Source organism: Bos grunniens, chromosome 28, assembly GCF_055505025.1.
Source record: "Bos grunniens cultivar Pamir isolate PY7600 chromosome 28, Bosgru_T2T1.0, whole genome shotgun sequence".
In the NCBI taxonomy this organism is placed as follows: domain Eukaryota; kingdom Metazoa; phylum Chordata; class Mammalia; order Artiodactyla; family Bovidae; genus Bos; species Bos grunniens.
Window position 1 is genome coordinate 8142154 of NC_141192.1, and position 26784 is coordinate 8168937.

The 26784-nt window shown below is 38.3% G+C and overlaps 1 protein-coding gene across 9 annotated transcripts in view; it reads right to left on the reverse strand.

The window, feature by feature from the left end:
* Window positions 1-26784, reverse strand: part of NRG3 (neuregulin 3) — a 1239421-nt gene that overhangs the window by 92215 nt on the left and 1120422 nt on the right. For 2 of the 9 annotated variants that reach the window (XM_086382923.1, XM_086382922.1), the window contains exon 5: window positions 1019-2189. The exons of the other annotated variants lie outside the window; for them this stretch is intronic. In XM_086382923.1, coding sequence (XP_086239049.1) covers window positions 2161-2189 — 29 coding nt within the window. In that variant the 3' untranslated portion in view covers window positions 1019-2160. Of the gene's footprint in view, window positions 1-1018; window positions 2190-26784 lie in introns of those variants that run through there. 9 annotated transcript variants of the gene reach the window in all.

Consider the following 26784-nt stretch of genomic DNA (forward strand, 5'->3'; position numbering starts at 1 on the left):
ACACCAGTCTATCAGGAATGGCCATATCTATCAGGCAGGAAATTGGTAAGGACATAGTTGGCTGAACAATAACATTCACCAACTGGATCTAAATGATATTTATAGAAGACTTTATCCAATGACAGCAGAATAGACATTCTTCCCAAGTTCACATAAAATATTTACCAAGATAGGCCACATCTGGGTCATCAAACACATCTTAAAACATTTAAAGAATAAAGATCATACAAACATACTTAGATCACAATGGCATTAAAATTTGAGTGAATAACAGAAATATAGTTGGATAATCCCAAGGAACTCAACATATTTGGAGATCAAACAGCACATTTTTAAAGTAATAAATGAATCAAATAAGAGTCAAGAGGAAAGAGAATTTTTTTTTTAAATTAAAGAAATGAAAAAAACAAGTTATCACAATTTGTGGGATGCAGCCAGAACTGTTCATAGAACTAAATTTATATAGTATTAAATGTATGTTAGAAAAGAATAATCTAAAGATCAATAACCTAAGTTTCTACCTTATAAAGCTGCACCAAAAGAGAAAATTAAATACAAAATATGTAGATGTCAAGAAATTATAAATATTAGAACAGAAATTAATAAAATTGAAAAAAGGAATCAAATAAAATCAATAAAACCAAAAGCTGGTTCTTTGAAAATATCAATATAATTTATAAATCTCTAACCAGATTAACTAATGAAAAGAGAACACATAAATTACTAATTTAAAAATGAAAGAGGGACCATTACAACTAATCTCATGGACATTAAAAAAATAAAGAAGTATTATGAACAACTCTATGGCAATACATTTGATAATTTATAAGAAATTTATCAAATCCTTAAAAGAGAAAATCTCCAAAAACTCTCACAAGGAGAAACAGACAACTTGAATAAGCCTACATTTATTAAAATACATTGAACAAATAATAAGTAACTTTCCAAGAAAGAATCTATGTGACCTGTTTTAATGATTAGTTTTTAGATTGAACATTAACAGTATGATCAATAAAAGAAAATTTGAAATTTTCAGCTTTATTAAAATTAAAAATATCTGTTCTGCAAAAGGCATTGGGAACAGAATGAAATGACAAGCCAAAGACTGAGAAACATATTTGCAAAACACATATTTGAAAAAGAAGTTGTAGCCAAAATTTTAAAAACACCTTAAAACTTAACTGTAAGAAAGCAATTTCATTTTAAAAATGAGCAGAAGGCCTGAAAAGCCAAAGAAACTGTACAGATTTGGCAAAAAGCATGTACTCAAAGTCATGTGTCATTAGAAAATTGCATAGTAAAACAGCAGTGAGATAATCCTACACACTTATCAGGAGAGCTAAAATCCAAAATGTTGACAACACGGAAAGCTGTAAGGATTCAGAATAACAGGAATTCTCAATAACTTTTGGAAATGCAAAATGGTATAGATAGTTTAGAAGAATGTCTGACAACTTTGCAAAGTTAAACAGAGCCAAACCACACAATCCAGAAATTTTGTTCCTAGGTAATTACCCAAATTTGTTGAAAACATACATTAAAGTTTTACACTCAAAAACTTATATGTAAATGTTTATAGTAACTATTTATAATCACTCCAAACTGGATGTCTTTCAACAGATAAATAAACTGAGATACATCCATACAATGGAATATTCAACAACAACAAAAAAAAAAGCTAGCAAGTCACAGAAGGACATGGAAGAGTGTTAAATGAATACTGCTAACTGATATAAACAAGTCTGAAAAGACTACCTACTGTATGATTCCAAATATATGGCATGCTGGAAGAGGCATAGTTACAGACACAGGAAAAAGATGAATGGTTGCTTAAGGGTTTAGGGGAGAAAGTAAAGGATAAATAGGTGAAGCACAGGTGATTTTTAGGGCAGTGAAATTATTTTATGTGATACTGTAATACTGGACATGTGACATATTTGGCAAAACCCACAGAGTATACATCACAAAGAGTAAACTTCAGTGTAAATTATGGACTTCACTTATGAATTTGCATTGATGTTGATTCATCAGTTGTAGCTAATCAGTTCAATTCAGTCACTCAGTCGTGTCCGACTCTTTGTGACCCCATGAATCGCAGCGCGCGAGGTCTCCCAGTACATCACCAACTCCTGGAGTTCATTCAAATTCACGTCCATTGAGTCAGTGATGCCATTGAGCCATCTCATCCTCTGCAAGATGTTATGAGGATAAAATCATGTATGTGAAGTCAGGGAAGAAATTATGTGGTAACTCTGTTTTCTGCTCAATTTTTCTCTTAAAATTGTTCTAAAAATAAAAACTATTTTTAAAAAGGAACCATATCCTAAACATGAAAGCTATTTAAAGACTCATAAATCCAAATTAGGCAGATGTAACGAGCTCTTAATTGTCCTTGATTGCTCTCACCATAGCAATAGTGCACCCATTTATGGTAACCTCTCTTATTCATCCTAACAGGAACATTCAACAGGCAAATCCACAATCCTACCCAAAGAATGACAATCACTGTTGCTGTTGTTGTTGTTGTTCAGTCACTAAGTTGTGTCTGACTCTTTGCAACCCCATGGACTGTGGCACACCAGGATTCCCTGTCCTTCACTATCTTTCAGAGTTTGCTCAAAACTCATGTTCATTGAGCCAGTGATGCCATTCAGCACTCTCATCCTCTTTCATTCCCTTCTCCTTTTGCCCTCAATCTTTCCCAGCATCACCGTCTTTTCCAAAGAGTTGGCTCTTTGCATCAGGTAGCCAAAGTATTGCAGCTTCAGCTTCACCATCAGTCCTTCCAAGGAATACTCAGGGTTGATTTCCTTTGGGATTGACTGCTTGGATATCCTTGCAGTCCAAGGGACTCCCAAGAGTCTTCTCTAGCATTGCAGTTCCAAAGCATCAATTCCTCTGTGCTCAGCCTTTATAGTTCAACGCTCACATCCATATATGACTACTGGAAAAACCATAGTTTTGACTATACAGACCTTTGTTGGCAAAGTGACATCTCTGCTTTCTAACATGGTGTTCAGTTTTGTCAAATCCTTCCTTCCAAGGAGCAAGCATCTTTTAATTTCATGGCTGCAGTCACTATTTGCAGTGATTTTGGAGTCCCAAGAAAAAGAAAATCTATTACTGTTTCCACTTTTTCCCTTCTATATTTGCCATGAACTGATGGGACTGAAGTTATGACCAACCTAGATAGCATATTGAAAAGCAGAGACATTATTTTGCCAACAAAGGTCCATCTAGTCAAGGCTATGGTTTTTCCAGTAGTCATATATGGATGTGAGAGTTGGACTGTGAAGAAAGCTGAGCACTGAAGAATTGATGCTTTTGAACTGTGGTGTTGGAGAAGACTCTTGAGAGTCTCTTGGACTGCAAGGAGATCCAACCAGTCCATTCTAAAGGAGATCGGTCCTTGGTGTTACCAGTCCATTCTAAAGGAGATGGGCCCTTGGTGTTCTTTGGAAGGAATGGTGCTGAAGCTGAAACTCCAGTACTTTGGCCACCTCATGCGAAGAGTTGACTCATTGGAAAAGACCCTGATGCTGGGAGGGATTGGGGGCAGGAGGAGAAGGGGATGACAGAGGATGAGATGGCTGGATGGCATCACTGACTCAATGGACGTGAGTCTGAGTGAACTCAGGGAGTTGGTGATGGACAGGGAGGCCTGGTGTGCTGTGATTCATGGGGTCGCAAAGAGTAGGACACGACTGAGCGACTGAACTGAACTGAACCATTAATAGATACTTTAAAGTCGGTCCATTTGCTCAGGAAAGGCTGAAAGCTCTTGGTGTGTTTTTCTCTTTCCTTATGATGAAACAGTAAGGAAATCTCACTGTGTCTCTATCACCTGAGTGGCCATGGCACTGCAAAGGAGCTCAACAGTAAACCTGCTGTTAAAGCTAGCAGAGACCATTGTGTCAAAGTCAAGAATCCATTTCTCAGTACATGCGATCGTCTCCAGTAGGCAATGACTGTGACAGAAAAGAAATGGAAATCCATTTGCTTGGCAGTTTATACGTCCTAGATTTTTAGTATAGTATTGACAAAGAAGCTGAAATTTCATGATATTCTAGCCATTGGTTGCAAAGTGAAACTCAGTCTCATGATGCAGAATGCAGGATATAAGACTCAGTTTCCCAAGACAAAGCTAGATGTGTGACTTGAGCACTGGGCTCCCTGGGAACACTGCTTCATGGTGGTAGCTGTTGCCCCTCAGGGCGTACCACACCATGCTGTCTCTGCTGGCTCCTTGACTTTCCTGATGGCCACAGTGCCTGTCCCTGAGAACAATCTGAATATTTTTGGAGCGCATCCAAACACAACCCTTTTATCTCCTTGGGAACAGAGAGCGTCTAGGTTTGGAGGTGGCAGGAGCTGCTATAGCAGACCAGCATGACCAAAAGCTCTTCTCTCTACAGTGCACTCACCTGGCTTCCCTCAATCTTTTTCTTGTCCTGGGAAGTGAGGCAGGTAGAAAGGTTTGCAGATGAACAGCAAGGAGCCAGTGTGGGTATCCTCATTTTAGCACATTGATTACCATGTCAGGGTTGAGCAGTAATTACTGCTAATGAACAACATGATAATTTGCAGACATAAATCACCAGTTCCTTGGTTTTGCCATTTAACACAATGAATTAGAGCTTTGTGTGCCCAGAACTTGGCAGGTCTCTGGGCATCTTCCCTTCAGGTCAAAGTGTACTGCAATACACAAGGGATCCAGGGGGATTTCTACTCAGAGGAAATATTCTAGATTCCTTGATATGAATCATAGGCATGAAGACACATGTCAACTTAACCACTGATGTCCTGGTCTTCTCTGAGACATTGTCCTGCACCATCTGGCAGCTTGTTCCTCCCGAGTGAGTTTGTTAAGAGCTTATATATCCCAGACCATTTTGAGACAGCCTTCCTATTGCAACTTCTGCCTATGGCCTTGCACAGGGATGTGAATTGATTTTCTAGTGAAATATACAGGCATCTGAAAGCCTCCTGTGTGATGCTATAGCAAGGTTGAGGAAAGGAGGGAGACAGGTAACTCTGTTATTAAGACACTACTCCAAACCAGGTACCATATGGACACTTTTATAATTATCATGTCTTTCTGAAGGGAACTCTTCTTGTGAGTCCTTTGAAGATGAGAAATTCAGCTCAGGGAAGGGTTTTGGCTTGCAAAAAGTACATAAGTGACTGAAGTCAGGCCAAGATTCAAAGCTATAACATTGCCTACGTAGTTTGATCAAAGCATATTTAAACAGTTTCACATAGTTTCACATATCTTCTCTACATTTAGATTCTATGCCTTCCAAAGCAAAGGCTATGGTTCCTATCTATTTATATTCAGTTCCTATTCAGACAGTTAGTAAATACAGCTTAAATGACATTTGTGGAATTAAAGGGAAAATCTTATGTATTGAAAAAAAGTAGTCTATAAATGATTCACATAATACATGTTGTATTTTATATAATACACACACCATATATTTCTTATTCAATAGTAACTGCAAAGATTCCATAGGCTCACTTTTCATTAAAATAGAGATTTTAGTTTAAGCAACAGAGCCATTTAAATAATTCATGATATATTAGTATCACTTTGATTCCATTAATGCTTCTTAATAGCCTCCAGACAGACTACATCAATGTTATATATCCTGATTAATAAAAGATTTAGCATGCTATGAACTGACTTCTGAAGGAGGAAACTACAATAGAATCCATGATCCTTAAAGTGTTAAAAAGTAGGATGTAATTAAATACGCTAGAATATTAAGAAGTCAGAATTCAGCTCCAGCTCCACAAAGCATGAATTTTATATAAGGAAATCTTCCGAAACCTTTCTGTGTAATGTAATATAAATATAGGCAGGTACTACAAACTTTCAAAAAAGTCACCTTAAGGACTTATTTCCCCATTAGACTGGAACCAAAGCAGACAATAGAGAACCCCAATGAAAGTATGAAGGGTGGATGGTGCCCACAGGAGAACTCTGTGCTGCTCTCAATAATGGGATCAGAGACGTTACCTTAGTTCTTGAGATAATTGAGAATAATGGAACTGTTAACCCAGGTTAGTTTGCATTGATTGCAGTTTACAGTTTTCAGTGCAGTGTAATGTTAGGATCTATCCATTTACATTATTTTCACTTCTATTACAATTACTAATTAAGACCTTATAAGTCACTCTCTCTTTTCCTTGCCTTTTTTTTTTTGTTGTTTTTTGTTTTTTTGCTTGTGTATAATCACCATCTTATCTTCCATGGGTTCTATAAAAGAACAAAGCACAGGAACCAATGATTTCTGCAGGCTTCTTTCTTAGCTTCTCTGATACAAGTTGATTTTATAGAAGGAGTCATTTAAGGATAAGGAAGGGCCTGGGTTTTCTGGTAAATGCATTGCCTTGTGTACGGAAATGTTAGCACATTAGAAGAATGGTAATCATGCTATCTCAGTAACAATATCATGTTTCCTACTGAATATGTTTTAAATTTCATGATTCCTTGTGCTCTCAAAATTCTGGTTTGTAACACAGAAACAAGCAAAATTTGTGATGTATTTATTCTCCAAATGTTTAAAATCCTGATGATACATGTGTAACAAAATGTTCAGCTACTTTAAAATACATTAAAATTTTAGATAAAGATGATTGAGCAAGGCCATAACACAAATCATGTTCCTCAAAACCTATAGAAATTAATATTTTAATGAAAGCCAAAAATTCACTAGCAACAACTGAATGAGGAATAGGGTATGGTCTTATGCTATAACTTTTTAACACTGCTACCAAGGAAAGAAACTTAGATTATGGTATAATGTGTCAAGCCTGAGTCCCCATGTCCTGTCCTTAGAGTTAGGACTGATGAGAAAAGGAATAAGGGTGGCTCTGTGATAAAGAATCATCCCACTAATACACAGGTTCAGTCCCTGGGTTGGGAAGATTCTCTGGAGAAGGAAATGACTACCCACTCCAGTATTCTTGCCTGGGAAATCCCATGTGCAGAGGAGCCTGGGGAACTACAGCTCATGGGGTCACAAAAGAGTTGGACATGACTTAGTGACTAAACAAATAAAAAAATAGTTGCCCTGCTTAATTTTTGAAGAGCACATCTAAGGCAGTGCTTTTATGAATAGAAGCCAATATATACCATCAAGAGAGGTAAAAATTACCATGACAACATACTGCATTAGAGAATGAGGTGAAGCTCACAGTAGTAACACCAGCTCATGGTTGGGTGTTGCAACCATGTTTAATAATATCGATTAGATTTCAGTAAAGAGAGTCTAGCCTTGATTTCCAGCAAGAGACCACAGTTAAACTGTCCTTCCCCCCAGTCCATTGCCCTTAGGCTATAAGAAGAAAGTTTGCTGCATTTAGATGCAACTCATGGAAAAGATAGAAACATTATCAATCTTTTGGATATCCTCAGTGCATCTGGAAAGATAGAAGTTTCAAAGCTGCCCTTTAAATAGTCAAGTGAAAAGAAATCACTTGACTGTTAGGAACTAAATGTTTGTATTCTCCCTAAGTGTTAAGTAAGTAAATGTTAGTCGCTCAGTTATGTCCAATTCTTTGGGAACCCATGGTCTGCAGTCCACCAGGCTCCTCTGTCCATGGGATTTTCTGGGTAAGAATGCTGGAGTGGGTTGCCATTTCCTTCTCCAGGGGATCTTCCTGACCCAGGCATCGAACCCTGGTCTCCTGCACTGCAGGAAGATTCTTTACTGACTGAGCTACAAGGGAAGCCCAAAGTATAGGCTAAAATCCTAATCCTCATCAGAATGACATTAGTAGGTGAGACCTATGGGCTGTGATTAGGACATGAGGGTGGAGCCCTCACAAAAGAGATTCAGTTCAGTTCAGTTCAGTTCAGTCGCTCAGTCCTGTCCAACTCTTTGCAGCCCCATGAATCGCAGCACACCAGGCCTCCCTGTCCAGCACCAACTCCCTGAGTTCACTCAGACTCATGTCCATCGAGTCAGTGATGCCATCCAGCCATCTCATCCTCTGTCGTCCCCTTCTCCTCCTCCCCCAATCCCTCCCAGCATCAGAGTCTTTTCCAATGAGTCAACTCTTCGCATGAGGTGGCCAAAGTACTGGAGTTTCAGCTTTAGCATAATTCCTTCCAGAGAACACCCAGGACTGATCTCCTTTAGAATGGACTTGTTGGATCTCCTTGCAGTCCAAGGGACTCTCAAGAGTCTTCTCCAACACCACAGTTCAAAAGCATCAATTCTTTGGCACTCAGCTTTCTTCACAGTCCAACTCTCACATCCATACATGACTACTGGAAAAACCATAGCCTTAACTAGACGGACCTTTTTGGCAAAGTAATGTCTCTACTTTTGAACATGCTATCTAGGTTGGTCATAACTTTTCTTCCAAGGAGTAAGTGTCTTTTAATTTCATGGCTGCAATCACCATCTGCAGTGATTTTGGAGCCCCCGAAAATAAAGTCTGACACTGTTTCCACTGTTTCCCCATCTATTTCCCATGAAGTGATGGGACTGGATGCCATGATCTTCATTTTCTGAACGTTGAGCTTTAAGCCAACTTTTCCACTCTCCTCTTTCACTTTCATCAAGAGGCTTTTTAGTTCCTCTTCACTTTCTGCCATAAGGGTGGTGTAATCTGCATATCTGGGGTTATTGATATTTCTCCCGGCAGTCTTGATTGCAGCTTGTGCTTCTTCCAGCCCAGTGTTTCTCATGATGTACTCTGCATATAAGTTAAATAAGCAGGGTGACAGTATACAACCTTGATGTACTCCTTTTCCTATTTGGAACCAGTTGTCTGTTGTCCTATGTCCAGTTCTAACTGTTGCTTCCTGACCTGCATATCAAAAGAGATTAGTGATCCTCTAATGGAGACCCCAGAGAATCTTCTATGAGTTCCACTTTGTAAAGATACAGAAAGAAGATAGCCATTTATGAGCCAGGAAATAGACACTCACAAATCACCAAATCTAATCTGTTGGTACCTTAATCCTGGACTTCCTAACCATCCATTCTATGGTATATTTGTTATAGCAGCCCAAATGGACTAAGACATCAGCTATTAAAATTCTACAGAAAAAGGAAGGAAGAAAGTAAAGGAGGAGGGATCAGAAAAAAGGAAGGAAATTCACTAAGCAAGCAAAGTGAGAAGCAATTGTGAAGAAAGTATAATAAAAAGAGAAGCAAACTTACCCCAAGATATTTTATAGATATATAATTTTAATATTTTATATTCTATTATTACATTATAATTATAATTATATAATATAAAGAACATTGCTACAAATCCCATTCATATGCCTCAGACAGCTTGCAGGGTATTCCTGGAAAAAAGTGAAAAGAGAAAGTGTGAGTTGCTCACTTGTGTCTGATTCATTTGTGTCTCTCTGCAAGAGTTCCAGAAAAACATCTACTTCTGCTTTATTGACTATGCCAAAGCCTTTGACTGTGTGGATCACACCAAACTGTGGAAAATTTTTCAAGAGATGGGAATACCAGACCACATTATCTGTCTCCTGAAAAATCTGTATGCAGGTCAAGAAGAAACAGAACAGGACATGGAACAACACACTGGTTCCAAATCAGGAAAGAAGTACGTCAAGGCTGTATAATTGTCACCCTGCTTATTTAACTTATATGCAGAGTACATTGTGCTAAATGTTGGGCTGGATGAAGCACAAGCTGGAATCAAGATTGCCAGGAGAAATATCAGTAACCCCAGATATGCAGATGACACCACTCTTATGGATGAAAGTGAAGAACTAAAGAGCTTCTTGATTAAAGTGAAAGAGGAGAGTGAAAAAGTTGGCTTAAAACTCAACATTCAGAAAACAAAGATCATGTCATCTGGTCCCATCACTTCATGGCAAATAGATGGGGAAACAGTGACAGACTTTATATTTTTGGGCTCCATAATCACTGCAGATAGTGATTACAGCCATCAAATTAAAAGATGCTAGCTCCTTGGAAGAAAAGTTATGACCAACTTGGACAGCAGAGACATTACTTTGCCAACAAAGGTCTATCTAGTCAAAGCTATGGTTTTTCCAGTAGTCATGTATGGATGTGAGAGTTGGACTATAAAGAAAGCTGAGCGCAGAAGAATTGATGCTTTTGATCTATGGGTTGGAGAAGACTCTTGAGAGTCCCTTAGACTGCAAGGAGATCCAACCAGTCCGTTCTAAAGATCAGTCCTGAATATTCATTGGAAGGACTGATGCTGAAGCGGAAATTCCAATAGTTTAGCCACCTGAGGCAAAGAATTGACTCATTGGAAAAATCCCTGATGCTGAGCAAGATTGAAGGTGGGAGGAGAAGGGGACAACAGAGGATGAGATGGTATCACCCACTTGATGGATATGGATTTCAGTAGGCTCCGGGAGTTGATGACGGACAGGGAGGCCCAGCGTGCTGCAGTCCGTGGGTCACAAGTAGTCAGACACGACTGAATGACTGAACTGAACTGTGTCTGACTCTTTGCAACTCTATGGACTGTAGCCCACCAGACTCCTCTGTTCATGGAATTTCCCATGCTCGAATGCTGGATTGTGTTGCCATTTCCTCCTCCAGGGGATCTTCTTGACCCTGGGATCAAACCTGCAACTTCTGCATTACAGGCATATTCTTTACCATCTGAGCCACCAAGGAAGCCCCCAGGGTATACCTGAACATCTTACCAATATTTTCTTCTATGCTGATATTTAAAAAATGAGGAATACTGTTTCAATATACTCTCCTTTTAGACTATCACTTTGATGCTTTTTGCATGAAAAACCTTCCCCACCTTGCTCCCTTTTCTTCAGGCTTAAATGCTACTTATAAATGATTAATGGACATCTGTGACACAATAAAGAGGAGTGTGATTACCATGCCACCATCTGTTATAGAATATCTGGAATTCTAGAAATTCTACTGTGCATGTGGAAAAGAAAGTAGTTAAGACATAAGCTGACCATGTAAAAATGACAAACTTGAGTGGGATAGAGATGCAAAATGTGTGCAGAAATCAAAGCTAACAAATATTAAAGTGCAGACTTCACTCCTGTTGTCTGCAGTCTTGCTTATCTTTATAACACATGACCAGTGTCACAGAGTTGTACACGACTGAGCAACTTTCATTTTCACTTTCAGACCCCATTCTGGGCTTCCTAGGTGGCTCAGTGGTAAAGAATTTGCCTGCCAATGCAGGCAACATGGGTTTGATCCCTGGGTTGGGAAGATCACCTTAAGAAGGCAAGGGAAACCCATTCCAGTACTCCTGCCTGAATAATTTTATGGACAGAGGAGCCTGGCAGGCTGTAATCCATGGGGTTGCAAAGAATTGGACATAACTGAGCACTATAGGAAGAGTCGTGTTTGCTGCCATAGCTGAATGCGTAGAAGTATAGGTGAATATAAAGATAGAACCAACCTAAGGACACAGATGCGACCATTTATAGTAACACATTTTTCTGTTAGCATATGTATGATAAATTATATATATATATGATGATGTCTGACACTTTGTGACCCCCTGGACTGTAGCCCACCTAGTTTCCCCGTCCACGGAATTCTCCAGGCAAGAATACAGGAGGGGGTATCTATTACCTTCTTCAGGGTATTTTCCCAACCCAGTTATAGAACCTGGGTTTCCTGCATTTCAGATTCTTTACTATCTCTACAACCAGGGAAGCTCATATATGATAATATATATTATCAGTTTAAAAAAGATGAATTATATTTTATTCTACATTATTCCATGTACAATATTTTATGTGTGTTTCTGTGTGACAGTCGCTCAGTCATATCCGACTCTTTGCAGTCTTTGGACTGTAGCCCACCAGGCTCCTCTGTCCATGGAATTCTCCAGGCAAGAATACTGGAGTGGGTTGCCATTCCCTTCTCCAGGGGATCTTTCTGACCCAAGGATCAAATCTGCATATCCTGCATTGCAGGGAGATTCTTACTGTCTGGACTACCAGGGAAGCCCATAATGGATACACCACCCCCAATAATGGGGTCTACTTTAAATCAAATCATGGGTCATTTTTATGAGTATCTCTAAATAAAAGCAAGTATCATTTTAGAAACATAATAATTACTAAACTATGAAATCATTAGTCTTCGAAAGTGGGAGGACTGACAGTCAGTATGTAAGTAACTTAGAGGGCAACCCACTCCAGGATTCTTGCCTGGAGAATCTCCATGGACAGAGGAGCCTGGCAGGCTACAGTCCATTGGGGTTGCAAAGAGTCAGACATGACTGAGCGACTAAGCACAGCACAACACAGCATGTGAGTAACTTAAGCATGGATATGTATACCACAGCCAAATTCCTTCAAAATAATAAATGACTTCCACATATAATTTTAACCATCTGCTGTTCTGTATATCCTTATTTTACTGTGTTCAGTTCATGGCTGGAGCTTAAGAAATTTTAACCTGTTCTGTAGGTTCCATTCTGCTATTTAACTATCAGCTACAAGGAACCATAAAGGGCCCATTATTCTTCTTGAAAAATACTCCAAGGACTCGGTGGTAGTGGAAGTTAGAGGTTCGACATACAGACAGCAGCACGGGCATTTTTGAGAATAAGGAGGCTCTGGGCATTTGTGTAGGAAGGACTCCAGGACCTTCTGTGAACAGTCTTTTTGGTGCCCATCCTTCTGGCCTCCCATCATCCCATATTCTAGCCATATTCTCCATCACTTTGAGATCTGAGGAAGTTAGATCAACGGCCAATAAAAAGTGTACATAAATACAGACCCACACCAAACAAAAGCTAGTTTTACCTTTACTTGTGCTTTCCCAGCTCCTGTACCAGCTTCAATAAAATAATAATAATAATAAGATGAAGTGAGTCCTAGCTCTGAGAGCCTAAACTTATCCTCTAGGGCATGGCGGCAGGTCATGATAGTCAGGTAGTGAACAAATCTCTTTCTTACACACATGAATGGTGGTGGTGGTTTAGTTACCAAGTCATGTCCAACTCCTGTGACTCCATGGACTATAGCCCATCAGGTTCCTTTGCCCGCGGGATTTTCCAGGCAAGAATACTGAAGTGGGTTTCTATTTCCTTCTACATACACACACTCTTACATACACACAAATACACACATATGCACACACACAGTTCTTCAGCTTTAAGAGAGACGTTAAAGAAGAACTAAAGAGCCTCTTGATGAAAGTGAAAGAGGAGAGTGAAAAAGTTGGCTTAAAACTCAACATTCAGAAAACAAAGATCATGGCATCTGGTCCCATCACTTCATGGCAAATGAGGGGGAAACAATGGAAATAGTGAGAGACTTTATTTTTGGGGGCTCCAAAATCACTGGAGATGGTGACTGCAGCCATGAAATTAAAAGACATTTGTTTCTTGGAAGAAAAGCTATGACCAACCTAGACAGCATATTAAAAGCAAAGACATTACTTTACAACAAAAGTCTGTCTAGTCAAAGCTATGGTTTTTCCAGTAGTTATGTATGGATGTGACAGTTGGACTATAAAGAAAGCTGAGTGCTGAAGAATTGATGCTTTTGAACTGTGGTGGTGGAGAAGACTCTTGACTTGGACTGCAAGGAAATCCAACCAGTCAATCCTAAAGAAAATCAGTCCTTAATATTCCTGGAAGGACTGAAGCTGAAACTCAAATAATTTGGCCACCTGATGTGAAGAAATGACTCATTGGAAAAGACCCTGATGCTGGGAAAGATTGAAGGCAGGAGGAAAAGGGGATGACAGAGATGGTTGGATGGCATCATTGACTTGATGGACATGAATCTGCATAAGTTTCAGGAGTTGGTAATGGACAGGGAAGCCTGGCATGCTGCAGTCCATGGGGTCACATATCTGAGAGATGGAACTCAACTGAAAGAATGGAAGTTTCCTATAATTATACATATTTAAGATGCATTTGAAAGATAAAGAATAAAACTCAATAAACATAGTATATTTTTTTTGAGATTAAAAATTAATGTTGACATATCAAAATGACCCAACATAAGTCCCCTCTATGTAAGCATAATAAAAAAAAAATCAATGTTCATTTTAAATCAATTCAAATCCAAAGTAATCTACAGATTCAATGCAATCTGTATTATATTACCAATAGCACTTTTCATAGAACTAGAACAATTTTTTTTTTAAATTTTGTGGAAACACAGAAGACTGAACAGTCAAAGCAATCCCGAGAAAGAAATTCAGACCTGGAGGAATTGGGTTCCCTGACTTCACACTGTACTACAATGCTACAGTAATTAAAACAATATTATACTAACACAAAAACTGAAATACAGATCAGTGGAACAGGATAGAAGGCCCAGAAATAAACCCGCACTCATGTGATCAAGTTATCTACAATAAAGGGGACAAACATATACAATGGAGAAAAGCCAGTCTCTTCAATCAGTGGTGCTGGGAAAACTGTGCAGCTACATGGAAAAGAATGAAACTAGAACATTCTCAGACACTATGCACAGAAACAAACTCAAAGTGGATTATAGCATTAAATGTAAGACTGAACACGATAAAACTCTTAGAGGAAAACATAGGCAGAACACTCTCTGACATAAATCACAGTATTATCACTTTGGATCCATCTCCTAGTGTAATGAAAATTAAAAAGAAGTGAGATCGAATTAAACTTCAAAGCTTTTGCACAGCAAAGGAAACCATAGACAAAATGAAAAGGCAACCTATGGAATAGGAGAAAATGCTTGCAAATGATGTGATCGACAAGGGCTTCATCTCCAAAATATACATGCAGCTCAAACAACTCAACAACAATGACCCAATTGAAAAATTGGCAGAAGATCTTCATAGACATTTCTCCAAGGAAGACATACGGATGGCCAATAGGCACATGTAAAGATGTTCAACATCATTAGTTATTAGAGAAATGTAACTCAAAACCACAATAAGGTATCTCCTCACTCCAGTCAGAATGGCCATCATCAAAAAGTCTACAAACACTTATTGGAGAAGGAGTGCAGAAAAGGAAATCTTCCTACACTGTTGGTGAGAATGCAAATTGGTACAACCATTATGGAGAACAGTATGGAGTTTCCTTAAAAAACTTTAAATAGAACTACCATATGATCCAAAAATCCCACTCCTGGGCATACAGCCAGAGAAAACCACAATTCAAAGACACATGCACCCCAGTGTTTACTGAAATACTGTTTACAGGAGTCAAGACATCGAAGCAAGCTAAATGTCTATTGACAGATGAATGGGTAAAGAAGATGTGGTTCATATATACAGTGGAATACTACTCGACCACAAAAAGTAAGAAATAATGCTATTGCAGCAACAAGGATGGAATTAGATAGTATCATACTAAATGAAGTAAGTCTGCTGCTGCTGCTGCTAAGTCGCTTCAGTCGTGTCCGACTCTGTGCGACTCCATAGACAGGAGCCCACCAGGCTCCCCTGTCCCTGGGATTCTCCAGGCAAGAATACTGGAGTGGGTTGCCATATAATGGGATATCACTAATCTGGGATATCTAAAAAATAATACACATGAAATTATTTACAAAACAGGAATAGACTTACAGGTGTAAAAAACTATCTTACAGTTACTAGGACGGAAGAGGGGAGGGATAAATTAGAAATTTGTAATTGACATATACACACTACTATATATAAAGTAGATAATCAGTTCAGTTCAGTTGCTCAGTCGTGTCCGACTCTTTGCGACCCCATGAGTCGCAGCACGCCAGGCCTCCCTGTCCATCACTAACTCCCGGAGTTCACTCAGACTCACATCCATCAGGTCAGTGATGCCATCCAGCCATCTTATCCTCTGTCGTCCCATTTTTCTCCTTCCCCCAATCCCTCCCAGCATCAGAGTCTTTTCCAATGATAATAAGGACCTACTAAATAGCAAGAGGGGTTTCCTGGGTGGTTCAGACTGTAAAGAATCTGCCTGAAATGCAGGAGACCCCGGTTCAATTCCTGGGTCAGGAAGATCCCTGAGAATTCCATGGACAGAGGAGCCTGGCAGTCTATGTTCCATGGGGTCACAAAGAATTGGATACAATTGAGCGACTAACACTAAATATAGCAAGGGAAATCTATTCAATACTCTGTAATAGCCTATATAGGAAAAGAATCTGAAAAATAATGGATATATATGTATGTATAATGGATCATCTTGATGTATACCTGAAACAAAGACAGCACTGTAAATCAACTATAATATAAAATAAAAATTAAGTTAAAGAAACAGACTTTATAATGTATGTTAATGGATAGTTCTGGTAGTATTAATAATTAATATTTTAAATACTTATATTAACTCCCACGATATTTTGGAAAGATCTGTATTTCAGACCTAAGGTCTAATTTTTTGTTATCCTGGTCAGTAATACCAATTCACTAGTAATAGGAAGCAAAACAAAGACAAAATCCATGGGAAAACAAAACAAAACAAACCTCTTTTAAACTAATCCAGTCATCAGAATGCTCTCACAGTTTTACCATTATGATGGCATTAACCTTTAGGATATGACTATATATTTTCTGCTCTAATGCTTATTATCTGAGGGGCTTTATCAAATCATATAATGTCTGTGGGTCTCATTTTCTTTATTTGTAACATGGAAGATAATTACACGAACCCTATAGGTCACTGTGATTAAAAATAAGGTAATATATGTAGAAAACGTTTAAGAGTATCTGATGCAGCATATATACAATTTATTACATTGTTAAAATAGTTACCAATATTTGCCTAGGAACTAGATTTTATTTCTCCCCATACCTACATATCAGTTAAAGAAAGTTCATGGTTATTTTCAAAAAGATTACAGCATGCATTTAAAATTAATACTTTTAAGACCTAACTTATACTAATAGCATGTTAAATAGGATACCATTTGAGAAAAAGGGATCAGCTATAAAGTTTATATGCATTTAATTCATGGTTGTGTTCATATTGCAAACATAGCTTTTCTCTCCATATTTTACCTACATTATAAGAACCATTATCTGCATTGCTTTGGATGCTGTGTTCAAGAGCAGGAAGAGGTCTAGAGCAGGTGTCATGAGGACAATAACTCATCTAGGGTGGGCAAACAATCAGAGTTTCTAGGCAGAAATTAAAGGAGGACATTTTAAGTGTTCCTTATATATGAGAGAATTGCTCTTGATGACTTTGTAGGACTCTATGATCTTGAAGGGACCTTATACATAAATTTATATACGTCTCTCATTATCTGTGAAGTAGTTAAAAACCAGGAGTTAGATCACCTGCCAATACTTTACAGCATCTAACTTGTGATATCTAGAGTAAAACTCACAGCCTATGACTCTCAGTTGGTGCTCCTTCCATTCCTCATGCCTAAGGTTAAGAAGTCAAACCAGGAGTGCAACTGGAGGCCCCAAAGAGCCTGCTCCCTTTCTCTTCTCACCATATTCCTTCTCGACAAGAGCATGTGCATATGGGTATGGATACGGTTAAAAGACGCTTACTCCTTGGAAGGAAAGTTATGACCAACCTAGATAGCATATTCAAAAGCAGAAACATTACTTTGCCACCAAAGGTCCGTCTAGTCAAGGCTATGGTTTTCCAGTGGTCATGTATGGATGTGAGAGTTGGACTGTGAAGAAGGCTGAGCGCTGAAGAATTGATGCTTTTGAACTGTGGTGTTGGAGAAGACTCTTGAGAGTCCCTTGGACTGCAAGGAGATCCAACCAGTCCATTCTGAAGGACATCAGCCCTGGGATTTCTTTGGAGGGAATGATGCTGAAGCTGAAACTCCAGTACTTTGGCCACCTCATGCGAAGAGTTGACTCATTGGAAAAGACTCTGATGCTGGGAGGGATTGGGGGCAGGAGGAGAAGGGGACGACAGAGGATGAGATGGCTGGATGGCATCACTGACTCGATGGATGTGAGTCTCAGTGAACTCTGGGAGTTGGTGATGGACAAGGAGGCCTGGCGTGCTGCGATTCATGGGGTCGCAAAGAGTCGGACATGACTGAGCGACTAAACTGAACTGAACTGAAGCAGTCTGCATGTCCAAGCTCATTTAAAATTCAGGGGCTAGAGGTGTGCATAAAAGTGCACAGTCTGCTCTCAAGATGCCAGAGCTGATGGAGAGAAGGACCCGCACCAGCCCTTGGAGCATCAGAATAGGAAACTCTGGATCCCTGACTCCTGCAGGGTGGTCTTAAAAGAGAGGCCTGAGCTCTGTTAGCCCCCATTCTCTTGTATCCATGTTTTAAATGGGCATCTAAGACTACCAGTTGAGAAATGATCCCAGAAGCATTGCGAGGGGATACAGAAATGAGAGCGGAAAAAGAAGAAACGAATAGAGGGTGGGTTAACGAGCACTTTACTGCTGTGGATATCCCAGCTCAGCCCCTGTGCGAACTCTCTGAGAGGCTATGCAGAAAGCTTCTCAGGATGGTGCCCCGTGGGACAAGAAGCTGGGCTCCTTACACCACAGTTGTCATCTCTCATTGGTTCAGAGTTGCTCTTGGGATTTTGACTCTCTGGCACTTCTTGGCCTCCCCCAAAAAGGCTAAGCAAATTTGCTAAACAAGATAAGAAGCTGTATGTGGTGCCAAAAAAGGGGGCTCTAGTTGCTGGACTGGAAGGCCTAGAGGGGTCTCTCTACATATAGAAAATGCTAAGTGAACATACTCCACAGTGTATCATTACAATATTACTGAGCGTGAAACATTTCCATTGTTCTCTTATACATTAAGACACAGGATGCTGAAGTCCATGGGGTTGCAAAGAGTAGGACACTTAGAGACTGAACAAAAAGTTACTTAAAAGCACCAGCCATTCAAAAAATGCAGACATCAGAAGTAAGATCTGTTTGTTTTCTGGTCTTGTTAAGTTCCAGATGGATCTTTTGTGTTCTGCTGTGAATTCAGTCATGGAGCAATACATTTTACCTTTTATCTGGACAGTTAACCATCTTACACCATTTAGCATTTACATTTACTTGTATCAAAAATTATTCAGTTCTCTCAAGCATTAGATTATGGTTTAAGAACATCTATGTGTTTCTGAAAAGCTATTTAACTCGAGTCTAATTTAAAATTCTGACTCGAATATTCAGACCTTCAAATGCTTTCTCTTCCATAAGCACTTAACACATTCATACAAGTATACATTTACTCACATTTTAAAGACTTTATTTTGCTGCATCTTAATCAAGTCCTTTTTCAGAAATGTAAACAGCACATTGTGATGGTAAAAGCAGCCCAAGCTGGTGATCTTTGCATTGCCCTTCACCAAAGCAAATTTCATCTCACATAAGCAGATGGATGGAAACAGACCAATCTAGTCAGAGAAGACCAGGTTTACTTCAGCTGATGACTGACCTCTGCTAATCATGAGTGTGGGACTAGATGCCAAGAAGAATAAAGACTCCAGGTTTCTTTAAAATGCAATTCGATTTGTTACTTTGAGGCAGGGGGTCCAATGCAGCTCCCAGCAGTAAAGGTTTCTCAGACTTAATGAATTTCATTCCTGCTACAATCCTTTGGGAAGAAAGAGACAACCTTCCATACTGATTACTCTCCATACAGTATGTTGTAAAAACATGACATTAAATCTAGTTTAAGGTTGTTAGCAGACTTACAAACCACATTCAGAGGTAGTCACTTCGATTTTTTGACAAGCAGCTGTTTTCAGTTACATATTTTAAATATATCAAAGTTCACATGCATCTCTACGTAGGAAATCAAAACATCATTCCTCTCATTAAAATCTACTCTTAGATATCCTACAACTGTAAACAGGCATTTCGTGGAAAACATGATGCACATTCACAAATCCATTCACAACATGGCTTCATCCTTCTTTGCCAGACACAGGAAAGTTTCTACAAACCTCTGACTGCTTCTTTTGCCTTGGTTCAGCCAAACATGTGCTTCACACTTTCTAAGGCTCAGTTTTCTCATCTGAAAAATGGGGTTGGTAGGATTTCCCTGGGAGCTGGTTGTGAATATTTATTGATATAATGTCAACAAGTTACCTGATCAACAGACTGATGTGTTGAAGAAGTTCCATAAATGCCAGCTTCATTCCTTTGTCAACTTCTCTCACAAAAACTATACTGGCAAACTCTCAGATTGCTTCCTATTCAAATAGTCCCCATTCCTTTTTCTTTAAATATTAATTATTTTTTATTGCAGTACACTTGATTTACAATGTTGTGTCAATCTCTGCTGTATAGCAAAGTAACTCAATTTTATACATATATACATTCTTTTTTAAATATCCATTTCTATTATGGTTTATCCCAGGAGATTGGATAGAGTTCCTTGTGCTACACAGTAGGACTCTGCTGTTTATCCATTCAAAATGTTATACTTCAAACCTACCAACCTCAAATTCCCAGTCTATCCCTCTCCTTGCAGTCCAAGGGACTCTCAAGAGTCTTCTCCAACACCACAGTTCAAAGGCATCAATTCTTTGGCACTCAGCATTCTTCACAGTCCAACTCTCACATCCATACATGACCACTGGAAAAACCATAGCCTTGACTAGACGGACCTTTGTTGGCAAAGTAATGTCTCTGCTTTTCAATATGCTATCTAGGTTGGTCATAACTTTCCTTCCAAGGAGTAAGCGTCTTTTAATTTCATGGCTGCAGTCACCATCTGCAGTGATTTTGGAGCCCCCAAAAATAAAGTCTGACACTGTTTCCACTGTTTCCCCATCTATTTGTGTTTACAGATAAATAAGGAAATGGAATTCATCCAACAAGCAAATAACCCAGCTGAGGTTCAAATCTTGGCTGTCACTCGCCTTCTTTAAACCTTCATAAAGTTTTCATTTTATGGCATTCATTTGAGAAACAAAATTTTATAGCACTGGACTGTCTTTCATATTTTTAACTCAAATTGTCTTAAACTATTATTAAAATCTCATTTAATTTTTTCATGTTTATGCTATCTTACCATTAAGCTTCTCTGGTATAAAGTCACTATCTTCCTGCCCTCCTTCCCTCATTTGACAAGGGCATACTGGATGCCTGCAGGATGTGAGGAAACAGAGCTAAGAGCTGGGGATCCACGAAAGAATGATGTAGCTCCCTGCCCTTAAATAGTTCATGGTCAGGTGGGAAGAATATCCACACATTAATACCAATTAGTAGCAGTAGTGAAGTCACTCAGTCGTGTCTGACTCTTTGCGACCTCATGGACTGTAGCCTACCAGGCTCCTCCGTCCATGGGATTTTCTAGGCAAGAGTACTGGAGCGGGGTGCCATTTCCTTCTCCAACTACTAACAAGACCATACAGAAAATACAATGAAAGAAATAAATCAGGATGCTAGCAGGGCCAAGCAGGAGGTTGGACCAGTCCAGGAGAAGGGAGTCTCAGCAATCTTTCTTTGAGAAGGCAGTGGATGGACTGAATCTTAAAGGAAAATACAAATGTACAGGAAAAGAGGGGAGAATGGCAGAAGAAGGAAAGGTTTCTGAGCAGACCATAAACAAAAAGAATACCAAAGGGGAATAATGACATATTGATCTAAGAGCCAAAATCAGCTGTTGCTAAACCCAGAGATCATTGGAGATATTGACACAGACAGGTATGTATATATGACAGCTTGGATTTTATCCTCATAGGATATTTCCCCCTTATTAATTTAAAAGGAAATCTGTAATATTTTGTACAACATTCCCTCATTTTAATACATTTTTCTTTTTTCAAGTTTTTTCCAAAATTTTATTGAAAAATGTTACACATGTGAAGATGCATAAAAGATAAGAATACAGTTACTATGTAAAATTAACAACTACATGTGTCCAGTTTAAGAAATTTAAATCACTAGTTTCTTACTGGATACTGTCAGCTCTTCCCCAATCACACATGCTTACTTCCCCCACAGAAATGATCAATTGCCTAAAATGTGTAAATCATAGCTATGTGTGTTTCATCAGACAATGATCAATAAGAATTCAACATTGATGTAAATAGCCCCAGATAATTACACCTAGCCAAGATATTGTTCATTTTTTCATTTGTTAACTACATACAAGTGTATACATTATATATACACATTCATAAATAAACAGAAATCTAAATAAATGTATTTAGATTTTTCAGTGATTTACTTGCTTCATTTAATACTCTTTTTCTTTCAAATTTTTCCATAATGGTTCATGTTTTTCTAATTTTTTCATTTTGGTTGCTGTATGATACTCTATTGAATGTTTGATTACACCAAAAATTATTTACCCCTTCTATTAATTGTGGTCTTTTTTATTTTTTTGACTGCTATGAAAAGTATCATGCATATTCACATACCATGTTTTAAAGCACTTGTGCAAGAGTATTTTCATGGCATATAAGTAGGAATAGCATGACACTGCCAGCACTGAATGAGATTTCCTTTTGTTTCAAATCTAGCCAACACCAGACTGTATCAAAATTTCTATTCTCTTCTAGTCTAGTCGAGTTTGATTTGAGTTGATTTTAGTCTAGTTAAATCTGTTCTATTCTATCTTTCCTGTCAATTGATTGTGAAATATATCATTATGACTTTAACTTGAATTTCTTAACAAAAATGATACTGAGTATATTTTCATATACTCACAGGCTATGTGCATTTTCTCTTCCTTATCAGTGCTTACTTTTCTTATTAGACTTTTTGCTGTTTCTGTATTGATCTCTAGAATACAAATCAGATATTTCTTATATGCAGTGAAAATGTCTTGTCCTAACTTGTGACTTGTACAGTCACTCACTTGTATAGTCACTTCACTCTTACATAGTCTTTTGATATAAACAAGGTATTAATTTTAATACAGTAATTTTTAGTAAGCTTTCACTTAATGGGTAGGATTTTTATGCCCTATTTAAAAATTAAATATAAACTGCAGCAATATCTTTTTGGATCCACCTCCTAGAGTAATGAAAATGAAAAAACAGAAACAAATGGGACCTAATTAAAGTTAAAAGCTTTTGTACAGCAAAGGAAACCATAAACAAAACAAAAAGATAATCCACAGAATGGGAGAAAATAGTTGTAATATGTGACTGACAAGGGCTTAAAGTCAAAGACACAAACAGCTCATTCATCCTAATAGTTCAGTTCAGTGCAGTCGCTCAGCCACGTCTGACTCTGTGTGACCCCACAGACTGTAGCACACCAGGCTTCCCTGTCCATCACCAATTCCTGGAGCTTACTCAACTCATGTCCATTGAATGGGTGGTGCCATCCAACCATCTTATCCTCTGTCATCCCCTTTTCCTCCTCCCCTCAATCTTTCTCAGCATCAGGGTCTTTCCAAATGTGTCAGTTCTTCACATCAGGTGGCCAAAGTATTAGAGTTTCAGTTTCAGCATCAGTCCTTACATAGAGTACTCAGGACTGATTTCCTTTAGGATTGACTGGTTGGATCTCCTTGCAGTCCGAGGGACTCTCAAGAGTCTTCTCCAACACCACAGTTCAAAAGCATCTATTCTTTGGTGCTCAGCTTTCTTTATAGTTCAACACTCACATCTATACATGACCACTGGAAAAAACATAGCTTTGACTAGACGGACCTTTGTTAGCAAAGTAATGTCTCTGCTTTATAATATGCTGTCTAGGTTGGTCATAGCTTTTCTTCCAAGGAGTGTCTTTTAATTTCATAGCTGTAGACATCATCTGCAGTAATTTTGGAGCCTATGCCAAAGCCTTTGACTGTGTGGATCACAATAAACTGTGGAAAATTCTAAAAGAGATGGGAATACCAGACCACCTGACCTGCCTCTTGAGAAACCTATATGCAGGTCAGGGAGCAACAGTGAGAACGGGACATGGAACAACAGACTGGTTCCAAATAGGAAAAGGAGTATGTCAAGGCTGTATATTGTCACCCTGCTTATTTAACTTCTATGCAGAGTACATCATGAGAAACGCTGGGCTGGAAGAAGTACAAGCTGGAATCAAGATTGCTGGGAGAAATATCAATAACCTCAGATACGCAGATGACACCACCCTTATGGCAGAAAGTGAAGAGGAACTCAAGAGCCTCTTGATGAAAGTGAAAGAGGAGAGTGAAAAAGTTGGCTTAAAGTTCAACATTCAGGAAATGAAGATCATGGCATCTGGCTCCATCACTTCATGGGAAATAGATAGGGAAACAGTGGAAACAGTGTCAGACTTTATTTTTCTGGGCTCCAAAATCACTGCAGTTGGTGATTGCAGCCATGAAATTAAAAGATGCTTACTCCTTGGAAGGAAAGTTATAACCAACCTAGATAGCATATTCAAAAGCAGAGACATTACTTTGCCAACAAAGGTCCGTCTAGTCAAGGCTATGGTTTTTCCAGTGGTCATGTATGGATGTGACAGTTGGACTTGAGAAGAAAGCTGAGTGCTGAAGAACTGATGCCTTTGAACTGTGGTGTTGGAGAAGACTCTTGAGAGTCCCCTGGACTGCAAGGAGATCCAACTGGTCCATTCTAAAGGAGATCAGTCCTGGGTGTTCTCTGGAAGGATTGATGCTAAAGCTGAAACTCCAGTACTTTGGCCTCCTCATGCGAAGAGTTGACTCATTGGAAAAGACTCTGATGCTGGGAGGGATTGGGGACAGGAGGAGAAGGGGACTACAGAGGATTAGATGGCTCGATGGCATCACCAACTCGATGGATGTGAGTCTGAGTAAACTCCGGGAGATGGTGATGGACAGGGAGGCCTGGCGTGCTGCAATTCATGGGGTCACAAAGAGTTGGACATGACTGAGCGACTGAACTGAACTGAAAATAAAGTCTCCGTGTTTCCATTATTTCCCCATCTATTTGCCATGAAGTGATGAGACCAGATGCCATGATCTTAGTTTTGTGAATGGTGAGTTTAAGCCAACTTTTTCACTTTCCTCTTCAAGTTTCATCAAGAGGCTCTTTAGCTTTTCTTCACTTTCTGCCATAAGGGTTGTGTCATCTGCATATCTGACGTTATTTATATTTCTCCCAGCAGTCTTGATTCTAGCTTGTGCTTCATCCAGCCCAGAATTTTGCATAATGTACTCTGCATATAAGTTAAATAAGCAGGGTGACAATATACAGCCTTGACGTACTCCTTTTCCGATTTGGAACCATTTCAATAGCAGAAAACAAATGTACAATCCAATTTAAAAAAAAAAAAAAAGGGCAAAAGATCTAAATTGACTTTTCTCCAAAGAAGAAATACAGATGGCCAAAAGTCCATGAAAAGATGCTCAACATCATTGATTATTAGAGAAATACTAATCAAAACTATAATGAGCTATCACTTCATATTGGTCAGAATGGCCATCATCAAAATGTTTATAGAAAGTAAGTGCTGGAAATGGTGTGGAGAAAAGAGAACCCTCTTACCATGTTGGTTGGAATGTACGTACATTGGTGCATTCACTAAGGAGAACGCTATAGACCTTCCTTAAAAATCTAGAAACAGAATGACCATGTGACCCAGCAATCCCACTCCTCAGCATATGAAAGAAGAAAACTATAATTCAAAAAGACACATGCACTCTAATGTTAACTGTGCAACTTTGCTAACTAGAAATAGAAAGTAACTTTCTTACTGTGATAGCAGGTGGCAACAAAGCCATAAGCAAACATCATAATTACTGATAAAATGTCAAAAGAGTCCAGTGTGAGATTGGGGATTGGGAATAAGAAAATGAAGCACAGGATAACTATTTTCAATCAGTACTGTGCAGGAGGTTCTAGCCAGTACAAAAGGACAACATGAAGAAAAAAATATTTATGTTTAAGAATAAAGGATAAAAATTATTCAGATGATATGATTTAACAGACAATCCAAAAGACCTGCAGATAAATTATTAGAAGTAATAAGTAAGTAGAGTAGGGTCATTAGATATAAAGTCAATGTATTAGAAATCAAATTTCTCTACAGCAATGAAAACATTTAAAAGTAATTGTTTACAGTAACATAACATTTTAAATATCAAGGGATAAATCTAACAAAGTTGCACAAAACCTCTGGGCAGAAATCTATAAAACATTATTGAGAAAAACTTTAAAGAAGATCTAAACAAATCAAGGGCTATACTGTGATCATTATAGAATTAGATTTCATTTTCAAAGATTTACAAGTACTTTACAAACTCATTTGTAGATTTAATGTAACTTCAATGAAAATAAAAATAAGCTAATTTTTCCCCATTTTAAAAAGTTGATTGTAAAATGTATATGGAAACACAAATGGCCCAGGATAATGAGGACATCCTTGGAAAATATTGTTTTACCTACTTGATCTATCAGAAATACAGATTTATTATAAAGCTGTAAATTGTATCTTATATAAATAAGAAACTGATAAGAAAATAAGAAAATCCTTTGATAAACAAGTAAGATATCTAACAAATAACTTCACAAACAAATTATCTGAATGACAAATAAACACAAAAATGTGCTCAAGATCACACTTGGGAGACAATGTGATACTATTTACATAAATCAGAATGGCAAAATATTAAAACTAGGGACCATTTCAGATATGGGAGGTAATACAGAGTAACAGACATTCTTACACAATTCTGGTTGGAATGTAAATTGGTTCAACCTCTTTGGGAAAATAAATGACAAGACAACAAAACCAAGGAAGCAAAAGAAGTTTGCATTGTCTATTAAATGTGAAGATAAGCACACTCCATTGCCCGACAATATTAAATAGAAATGAATAAACACTTGTATAACTATGGCTACTGAAATGCTCAAGACAGAATTATTTTTAATATTATAAGATTAAGGAAAAAAAAAGAAAAATGTGATAATTTCATGGCTGCAGTCACCATCTGCAATGATTTTGGAAATGGGTAAGTCTATTATATTACATATTCACATAATGAAT